The sequence below is a fragment of the Panonychus citri genome, unplaced genomic scaffold (genome assembly GCF_014898815.1).
Source record: "Panonychus citri isolate SS breed McGregor unplaced genomic scaffold, ASM1489881v1 Contig00141, whole genome shotgun sequence".
Lineage (NCBI taxonomy): Eukaryota > Metazoa > Arthropoda > Arachnida > Trombidiformes > Tetranychidae > Panonychus > Panonychus citri.
This window is the reverse complement of record NW_026515546.1, coordinates 2,368,516-2,379,784: the sequence shown is the minus strand read 5'-3', so window position 1 is coordinate 2,379,784 and position 11,269 is coordinate 2,368,516. Positions and strand designations below refer to the sequence as shown.

Genomic DNA, 11,269 nt, shown 5'->3' with positions numbered 1-11,269 from the left:
GTATTAAAAGATTGACATTGATTGAAATGAGTTTAAATCTTTTCTCTCTCTCTTGATATTAGTTGATTATCGTTGCTGCTGTTGTTTGGTAATCAACAACAATTTATATTCTTGTCAATTATTTGTTACCAAGGATCAGAAAATTGAACAATAAACAAAAGTCGAAAAAGAGAAATCGTAAAAAAAAGTTCTAACATGAATTCTGACGCAAAGAGGAAAAGGAAACAGGAACAAAACTGGCCTAATAGCTGAAACATTTAAAGAGAGAGAGAGAGAGAAATAATAGAATGAGGAAGATAAAGATGATAAGGATGAGAAAAACATCTCAAGGCGATCGCCTTAAAAAAGTCGAATTACTTTTACATGGACTCTGGACGTTATTCTTTGCTCGAAGTGTATCAAGGAACCGGAAGTTTGATCGAAAGCAAACTTTGGTAGAGAAATGATAATGTTGATGTTAATGATGATGAAGAAGATGATGATTTGTGAGTGACAGTTTTCCTTTGAAAAGAATACAAAGAAAAAGTTCCAACTATTTTGATAATCGAGAGAGTTGGAGGAGGCTGGGAGTGAAAAGATGATGATGATAATAGATGAATCTCTTTCTTTAGTCTCTTTTCATCATCATCATCATCATCATCATTATGATAACAATAAGGAATCGATAGCAAGAGCCACACCTTAATAATAAATAACATTAAAAGTTTTCCACCCAAAAGGGAAAATGATTTCAATTGATTACAATTTGATGGCTTCGATTGAATTGATTAACATTGAATTACCTTGATTTTGATTGTGATGTTTGATGAAACCCATTGAAATGAGATGAAGAGTAATCAGAAATTATTGAACTGCTAATTGATCCAGTTGATGATATTGATCCAGTTCCTAAAAGTTGATTACAATTAAGAAGAAGAGTAAAAAAAAATTACCTCTCTAAATTAAATATTATCACATAATAGAAATGGTTTTAATTTTTCATTGATTAAATTGTTAATTAATCTCAACTACTCAGTTTTTTTTCATTCATCGTACATAATATTATATATATTTAGCAATAAGATAATATTTATAATATATCAACAAGGAAAAGGAAATTACAATTTAATCTAAATAACCCTGAGGGCAATTAACTGATGATTATGATGGTAAAAGTTATTTTCATAAACGATTACACTTAAATGATAATATTTACATTGGTAATGTTAATTGTTGCAGTTAAAGTACACAAATGATGTTGAATTAATCAACATGGAGAGTTAATCGAAAAGGTAATAACCAATTAGATTACCAAATTAATTAATGTTTAACTTTCAGTATCAAATTATGGGGAGAGAAAGTTAATTGTTCCAATTAGATTAAATTGATTCTTACCTGTTGTAACTACGAGAATACCAAAAGTCTCTTTGGTCAAGAATTTGTTAGTTGCTTCGCATTTATAGTAGCCAGTGTCGTGGACATCGAGATTGTTGATTAAAAGGCGAGATGTCAATCGACCTTTGGTCGAAGGTATCAAGCGAATGGTCACTTTACCGCGAATCGACTCGATTGGAGCCTCATTTTTAAGCCATCGAATCGTAGGTATTGGGTGACCTCGAAAAGAACATTTCAATCGAACCTTAGAACCAATGGTTCGAGTTAAATTACTGAGACGACCCGTTAATCTTAAATAAGGCTCTGGTTCTAGAATTGAAACAGATGAACAATTAGTAAATTCACCTTTTAACTTGATATTAATTGTCGCAAGTTTGAAAGGTTCTGATTGAATAGAAAGTCCCATGAATTATCATTGATATTGATATTGATTTTCTATTGAATTTATATATGTTTAGATCAATTAATTGTGGCTCATTGAATGGATAACGATGAAATTACATGAATAGGAAATGACAATCAGCATGAATATGAAAATGAACCTTTCCGGCTAATATATTGTTGATGATAAATGAAATTGTCTGAACCTAATCGCCTAAAATGGTTGATCAATAATCAATTGAAATGATCATCATAATGGTAATCAAAAACAATTCACCAATTGATGAAAATCATTTCATTCATGATAATAGATTGATTTTTCCTCATCATCCTCATCTCATGAAATCATCATGATAACTTATGAGATTCCCTTTAATCTGATGATAATCATTAACCCCACTTATTTAAGGCTATTAATCATATTAGATTGGAAATACTTTTCATCACAATTTCCATGATGATTAAATTGATCACCCTGAAAGTTTCATGATTACCCTTTTATTTCAAGGTGGGAACATGAACATTGCAATGAAATTCAACCAATCCAATTGGATAACATTCAATGATTTATAATACATTTAATTCCGATCCAAGTATTTTTCCTTAACTTATATTAATCATACTCATCATCACGATATTTTTTCATCATCATCATGATCAACTAATTCAGTTCCAAATAAATCAAGCGATCGCCAGGTAACATTTTATTGCTCAATTACATCAATAACCTTTCTTTGCATGGAAATCATCACATGGGATTTGAATGAATATTCAAATTCAAATGAAAAAAAGGTTTACAATCAACTTTTGAATTAAAGCTTTTTTAGTTGTTTACTAAGTATCAGATTCATTGAGTTAATTTAAATAGTCTTCATGATGATTAACATGATGGTTTGTGAATAAAAAAAAAGTACAGTACAAATTAGATTTGCAAGTGAATGTTAATATGCTTCATTTTGGAATCTGAATTGAGATCAAGTTAATGAGATGAAAATTTGCCAGATAATGATCAGTAATCAGTGAAAAGATTACTGGGATTATGATGATTAAGATTGTGATACAAAATGAATATAATGATGATAATGATTTGGATCAAGATGGAGGATTAAATTGCTTGGAAAATCATCTCCCTCTGATTTCATGATGGATTCACTATGGTTGTGAGTTGATCGAGTTCAGAGACTACATTGGTTGGTGAAGGTTTTATTACAATTACAAAGAATCACCGGAGTCCAGAATATTTTACCGGTCAACATTTCCCAATCTCCCCGAAGTATTGAATGACCATCACTCCTAAAAGAACGGAACTGGTCAGAGAATTTTCTTTCTCTCGAAGTGATTCCAAATTATCTTCTTTCCACCAAGTTGGTAATACTTTTCGAGTGGTCAACATTTGGATTGCATTTCGATAACATGATTCATCAATATTGACATCGAAAAAATTGTCACCTTTAACGGTCAATTTTCGCTGGTCATCGGGAAGCCCTTCAAGAAAAATCCATCGTTGAGAATCACTGAGAAAACGAGTTGACCACAGATTCCATATGGACACATATCTTGACCAAATCTCGTCTTCACCAGTAACCAACATTAGCTGATTAAAAAGTATCGTTGAAGATTTGATTACTTCCTCATTGGTCTCAATAGTTGACCATTTGTTACTCATGTCCGTCAATTTGTTCACGTTGGACAGAAAAGTATTGGCATTAGGAGAGGAGATTGTCTCATGTAACATACTGACCATCTCGGTGGGCAGTTCAAAATCCCAAAGAACATCCTCAAGAATCCATAATAATACCCGACGAAAGTTAATCAACCAGAACAATTTCTTACTAAGATCAGGCAAAGTGTCCAAAACCGCTGATGAACCTTCTCGAATCAACCGACCAAGAAAACGTCTTATCCTAAGAGGGACTAAAAGAGCGGCTTCACTGATCGGAGGTTCAGATTCAACGATATTCTCAATGACCCTTTGAATAGTTCCAAAATAAGACTGGTCATATTTGTCCAATCGATCGGCACCGGAAAATGAACGGACGATAAGAGAGCGAAACATTTTAATACAAGGAGGTAAAAGTGACCTTAGATCACCGTTTAAAACCTCATCGATTAAAGTTGAGGTCACTTTGAGAGTGAGTGAAAGTTTATTGACCTGTTCTTGTTCCCAAGATGAGGCTACAGTCTGAATCTGATAAAAAGATGAAGCTGTATCGGTCAATAATAATCTAATAGAATCACAAATTGATGTTTGCTGGTCATTGATTGAACAACCTTGACCATGTAGATCATATAAGTTAATTGTCTGATCAATGAACCAATTTTGGTAGAAATATTTATTCACAAGGACAGTGGTCAGTGAGGTTTTTATGGTCTCCTGAGTTGAATCCAGGGTGAATAAACGTTTATCCATCAGCTGATAACCGTAAAAGGTCACTTTCTGAGGTAACTGGTCATTTGAATTTATTATAAGAATTGAATCATTGGCAGGATAAGCTGAACATTTGGTGACATTAAATGAATCATTTCCTGAAGGTAAACTCATTGAAAAGGTAAACATTTTAGTCTCACTGGTTGATCCAAACGGGTCGATAACAATTAGCAGGTCAAAGGTTGAAGGTAAAACTGTTAACTCAACCAGATGAAGCCACGTAATGTTTACAGGGACACTCGAGTTTACCTGGATAAAAGGTGAACACCAACCAGATCGATCGCGAATAAGTTTGTCACCATTTTTTAGATGATAACCATTGGCGATGTTGAAAAATTTTCGATTATCTATCCTGACGAAATCACTTTTGACATTTCGATTGATGGGTAAAAGAAAGGCCATTGTTTGAAGCGCTTTGAGTCCACATCGCCGAGTAAACTTGACTTACCCTGATTGACGATGATAAACTTGACTCCATTGAGAGTTTCTAATGAGTTTCCGTTTGTTTGAATAATAAGACGATTTTGAATCGATGAATCGACTAAAGAACCATTTTCATAGGTCACTTGAAGGATGAGGTCAACTCCCGTTTCTTTTGGACAAGTCAACTCAATCTCTTTACTGAGTGAACCAAAAGTCAAAGCTATTGGAAGGTCTACCTTGATTAGGACAACAATTAGATAGATAAAACCACAAAGGTCAACTGGTTGAAGAGTAACCATTGGAGAAAGGTCAATCATTAGGTCACCATCGATTGTGATATTTGGTGAATCGGGAAAATGTAAATCGGTCAGTGGATAAACATCAATATTATCTTGACCAAGATACTTGGGTGAAGGTGATAGTAACAATCGTAATCGATAACTGTCCAATTGGACACTGGACGAACCATTAGCAACACTTTCATCATTTCGTAGGCCACTAGTGACCACTACAAAAGGACACACCTCTGAAAGTGGTGTCTCACGGTCGGAATTTGACCAGATAGGAATATCGTTCGGATTATTGGGACAAATTAAACTTGAAAGACGAAAATTTGAACAGTTCGAAAGTAGAAATATGGTTGACCAAATAATTATTCCAATAAGAAAACGAAACAATTTATCGTTAATCATTTCCCCTTGGAGACAACAATCAACTAATCATAATGGTGACACATTCTTATTACAAGAAATATGACCAATATCGATTTAAAATTATCGATCAACAATCGAGAGCAAACTCTCAGAAAAAAAGTTCTAATCAAAGTAAATCATTATATTCATGGAAAATATATCGAGATATATATTCAAATTATTGATTAATCTGAAAAACCAGAATTAATTATAATCTAATCTAGTTAACTAATCACTTTTTTTTCAAACTTGAGATCAATTAAAATGAGTCATTTAATTGTGATTGATTTGAATCACTTTCTTAACTTACCTTTGTTTGATTGTTGATTTTTATTATGATTAATTTGAGTAGTTAACTTTTTCCCACCATGATTATCAACTGGATTAGTTTCACTCTTAATTGTTGATTGTCTATTAGATAATGAAAAGTTAATTACAATTAGTAAAAGGAAAAAGAAGGAAAAAAAAATAATATTAATTGGTTAATCATTAATTCACTTTGTAAGATATGATAATCATAATCAAGTTGAGCAAACGTTGATTAATTGATTGCTTTTAATTTAATTAATCAAAGCGTGTGCCTAATAATTTTATATTTAGTCAAAGTTAATTGTGATTTGTTGACTTAAAGTAATCAACTATTAGGGATTTAATTAATTGTGACAATCTAATGCATTGTAAATCAACATTAACCTTGTGCTCTTGATTAATTGTTATGTTGATAATAACAATAATTTAAGTTGAGGGTTCAAAGTATATGTAGAGGAAGTAAAAAAAAAATATTCATTAGTTAATTCAATTTTCTTGTTCCTTAATCTTGATTAACTGATCATTAAATTAATTGTAATAATTAACAATAACCAGCGATAGTTAATCAACGATAATCAAGCTTTTTCATAATTAATAACAAATCAACGTATTTAATAGGATAAGTATTGAACTGAAAAAATTATCCAATTATCATGAAAATTGATTATTATATGTTAATGATTAACAAATTATCAAAACAATCAAATTGATTATCTAATTATCTGCTTCATCATTATCATGGTTAAATTAAAATTCCTGAATATTGAGATTAAATTTCAATCTTTCTTGATGATAAACTTGAATGATGATAATCAGCATCATATGTTTATCTTATATACAGCCATGTATATAAGAAACTCAGACTGAACATCATCATGAAGATCATCATCATTATCATGAAAATCTTATCCCCTAATTATTATTTCATAGTGAAAATTTTTTTCTACTTGAAAAAGTGAGAGAAGAAAAATTTCTTTGATAATTGAATTTCGTGATTGACAATTAACTGAACTTTTTTTTCATGTAAGAGGAAAAAACTGTTATCAGAATATAATCTTGAAATGTTTTCTTCTGAACTTTTTTTCTTCGTGAATCTTATTGAGTGAGGAAGGATCAGAAAGCGAAATAGAGAGAGAGAGAGAGAGAGAGAGAGAGAGATGATGAAAAGATGAGGAAGGAGGGATTCAGAGGAGGTAGATAATGATGACAGAATTCAAGTAAACAGGGTAAACTTTGAAACTGTCAGGGTAAATTTTGATTGATTTTATAGTCTCTGTTTGTGAATTAGATTGAAACAAATTCAGGTAAACACGTTACCATGATAATAATAGTGTTCTGAGTATTTTGATATGAAGATGAATGAACTTTTTTTTTGTTTCATTCGATTTCAAAAGAAAAACAAATATCGATAATTTTTCCGCTCTTTTAACAAATCAATACTTTCAACATGATAACTGTTCAAATTCATGGGGACCTTAAAGTTTAAATCACTATTACGAAGGAAAATTGTTAACAAAAGGTAAACACTTTAACAAAGGTGATCCTAAATTGAGAGTTTGAAATTGATTGATTGATTTTTCTTCATCATTCAAATTCATGATTTCTCCAGAATATTAAAAAAATGGATTAATCATGTTAATCTTTTACATGTTGAAAAGATTTATTCATGTAATTATTATCTAAATAATCAATAAATTGTTAGATAATCAATTTCTATTCTTGAGATCTCATGTAACCCTTTCATGATCAGAAAATCTGATGGAAAAATATATTACATGAAACTCATTGAGTTCAGATTAATATTCATTCAGATGAACTTTATTAGAATCATCATGATGCTTCGAGTGTTACCAATGAATAAGAAATTATTTATGGTTCATATTTAGCCTCAGGCAATCAAAGGTTGTGTTACATGATGATCATCATCATCACCATCATGATACTATTGAGAGAGAGAAACAATCAATTCAGTTGGAACATGATTCAAATCTAATATAAAACCGATTATAGTTATCAAAAAGTCACATTTACAAATACTCATAATTAGGATATCAATCGAAATTTTGGAAAAAATTCGATAGCAAAAAAAAAGAAAATAAAGTTCTAACTGAAATTCTGTCAGAATTTTACTGACAAATCCCTCGAAAACAAAGTCTCTTATCTCAGGCTCATTTAAGAAGGAAAAACAAAGTAAAGTGTAACTGTTTCCTTCCGGTTCTGTCACTTGTAACCTCAGAAAAGTATCAAAGTTCAATCTCAAGATTACTCAAGACTCATGAGACTTACAGGTGAAAGTTGAGAAGAGGGAAAAATATCAAATGACACAAGAAATAAGAAAGAAATTGATAACTTTAAGATCTGAAATGATAAATTTCACCTTGATATTAATACTTATGATTAAAAGTGAATCAAGATTAGGAAAAAGTGAAAGTTTTTTCAACTTACTCATTATTATTGCTGTTGATTCTTGATGATGAACCAGAACCAATGTTATTAGATTCAATTGGATCATATTCTTGTTCCAGTATGTTGGTGTCTTTATTGTCATCATCATTTCCACCTCCAGTCAGGGTTAGAGTTTGATCATCTTCATTATCAGCATTATCTTCAGTCTCCTCATCTTCCTCACTCGGTCTTTCGATGTCATTACCTTTATCTGGAAGTGTCATTGAGACATGATCATGAGTCCAAACTGAATCAAGAATTAGAGAAGAAGGAAAAAAAGTTCAGATTCTAATCCATATATACATGAAGTGGATAATTAAGATAAGATAATTCAATCAAACTTCATGATGATGATAATTCATATCGATATGGTTGAGTTATAATCAGATCAAAATTCTGAACAGAACCAGAATTCATATATATCTAAATATTAACAGGGAGAAACAAAAATAAAACTCTGTTGATTTCATGGTGAAAATGAACCAAATCATTACAATCAAAGTTTAATCATGATAAAAACACAATAAACTAATTTCATTGTTACCTCTTTATATGTATGATCAGTAAATTGTTTCCAATAAAAACCTAAAACCATAACAATCAAATGAGATAAAGTTATTTAAATGTAAATGATAATAATAGTTCACTGGCCTAACAATTGATTATCATAACAATCAACTTGACGATTATGATAACAATCAAAACGATTTGATAAACATTAAAATCAACCAATATTAAAGGTGCTCAGGTAAATTATATATCATGATAACCTTAGAGTCTAAGGTTAACAAATATATTTGGAAACAGATTAGGAATAAATTTCAATGAAAATTATCATGAAACTCATAATAATAATAATCTATTTATATTTATATTCATAATAATATCATGATTCTAACCAAGAGACTGAGCTTAAACCAGGAAAAATATCAGCTAACAACTTATACTTATTATCATTTTAATGGCAGAGGAAATTTTTATATATTTTCCACTCTGAATATCAATTAATTGTTATTAATGATAATGCTCTTGATTGGTGAATCATTAGGAATCAGGATAATTGAGTGTTAAAAGCTAAATGTGATTAAGCTCATTTTTTATTAACTTACAAAATGATTTCAACATGGTGAATGTGTTACCATGAGGAGTGGATGAAGGGAGGGATTGACAATATATTTTATATATATTGATGGTTAGGTTACAATTATTGTGGACCATTTTGATTGTGATGATAATGATGAATAATCAATTAATGATTATTTTTTCACATCATCTTCTCAGCTCATGATAATGATAATAGTAACTGTATCTTCATCCTTCATAATAAACTTAAACCACATCAATTGTAATCATTTTTCCTCTCTCCTCTCAAGCTCATCATTATTATCATGAAACTTACTCGCTATTATTATTTTATCACTTTCTCCCATTTTTCACTCACCTCCTCTTCATCCTCATCTTCCCACTTTGTATCAGTAATCAAGACAGAATCTGATAGACTATCAATTTTGATATCATCTTTCATGATGGTGATGATAATGGTTCTGCAAAAGTACAGTCATGATTTTCACTCTCACCCTGTAGACTTAAATTCTAAGTCATCTGATGATAAAATATTTGCGGGGTTATCATGAGAGGAGTAGAGAAAGTGAAAAGATGAAAAGTCGAATTAATAACATTCGAATGAGTTTAAGAATAAGGAGAAAATTTTTTGATAAGATTCCAATTTTTATTCCACTGAAAACGAATCAGAATTATCTCTTTCTCTCTTTCTTTCTGTGTTCGAAAATTTTTTGGACAATAACTCGAGTTTTAACTTCAAAATTTTGTAAAATCGAGGTGAAAGTTTTTTTCCTAAACAACAACAAACTCGAGGAGTAAAGAAGGTGGGAAAAATACTCTCGTTATATAAAAGAAACTGAAAATGAAGAGAAATCCATTTCGATGGAATTTTTTTTTTCTTTTCTACTTCTTGTTCATCATTTCCTTTTCCTACTCCACCCAAGTTTTTTTTCTCACCTGAACTTATTTATACATCTTTCAAACTGACAACTTGATTGAAATGAAAGATATTGAATCAACTATTTCAACTCGTTGCCAAAAATGTAATAACATTATTAAGGTAACAACAATAAAGATCAATATCAAATGATGTATTTTCATGATCAACTCTGAATAAAAGTTTGAAAGAATGGTGGAAAACTCAAAGAGAGAGAGAGAGAGAGAGAGAGAACTAAAGAAATATATAAATAAGAAAATGATAATACAATGTTCATCATAAGGAGAGAAAGATGATGATTTTCATGAAATATTCTAATGTGAAAGTTTCCAATCGCTATCATTTGCTACTTACAGATTGAAAGTTCATAAAGAGTTCTTGAAATTTAGAGTAAAGTTCATGGTTATAGAGAGGAAATTTTCATCTTCTTTTATAAGAATTATCAAGAGGTAAGGTATGAAATTCTGTTTAGGTGATAATAGACTTGAAATTGAATATGAGACTTGAAGGATACAAAAGACAAAAGAAAAAGTTGAGCAAACTTTCATGATGGAAAATGAATCGGATATTCACCAGAACTCATGTAAATCTTTGCCTCGCTCTCTCTCTCTAAATGATATCAACTTCATCTCATGGGAGTGTTACATTTTTATTGTGAGCATCATGATGAAACTAATATCACTTTATCATCATCAAGGTGAGAGCAGTGGAAAGATGAAAGCAGGGTGGCAGATAATTCAATGAAACCCTTGAGAAGTAATTATTTCACTGAGATTTTAAAAGTTTCCATGAAAAAAAGATAAAGTAGCAAATGTAATCCTGTTGCTTTCAACCATCTCCATGGTTATTTCAATGAATTTCATCTGAACAATCAGTAAATTGCTGTAAAACTTAACAATCAATAAATTTTTTCCTATCAACAAACACAATGAGAATCATTATAATCACCAAACTGAATCAAGTATCAACATTATTATTTAGCAACAATAATTTTTCAATCGAAAAGGTAAAAATCAGTTGATTGTTGTAAAAAAATCAATCAATTTGATTGATCATTTCAATTTATTTCTCATTGATGTCAATTGCAAATCAATTAATTTCTGTTAATTTCTGCAATTTAAATTATAAGAAACAATTTACCAGACCTCAGATTAAATTGAATCAATCTTGAAGTAAAAAACTTAATTGTTTCACTAGAATTCACAGTTTAATGTAAAC

General features: G+C 30.5%; 2 protein-coding genes across 3 annotated transcripts in view; both read right to left on the bottom strand.

Moving 5' to 3' along the window:
• Window positions 1–11,269, bottom strand: part of LOC128395241 (inactive tyrosine-protein kinase transmembrane receptor ROR1-like) — a 32,209-nt gene that overhangs the window by 6,416 nt on the left and 14,524 nt on the right. For both annotated transcript variants that reach the window (XM_053355644.1, XM_053355645.1), the window contains exons 2-5: window positions 8,053–8,299; window positions 5,609–5,709; window positions 1,375–1,683; window positions 783–888 (exon numbers count right to left, since the gene is read on the bottom strand). In XM_053355644.1, coding sequence (XP_053211619.1) covers window positions 783–888; window positions 1,375–1,683; window positions 5,609–5,709; window positions 8,053–8,299 — 763 coding nt within the window. The remainder of the gene's footprint in view (window positions 1–782; window positions 889–1,374; window positions 1,684–5,608; window positions 5,710–8,052; window positions 8,300–11,269) is intronic.
• On the bottom strand, window positions 2,273–5,601 carry LOC128395242 (uncharacterized). Its single transcript, XM_053355646.1, is given in 3 exon segments — window positions 2,273–3,058; window positions 3,061–4,623; window positions 4,626–5,601. Coding segments are annotated over 3 exon segments (2,364 nt in total). The 5' UTR covers window positions 5,299–5,601; the 3' UTR covers window positions 2,273–2,930.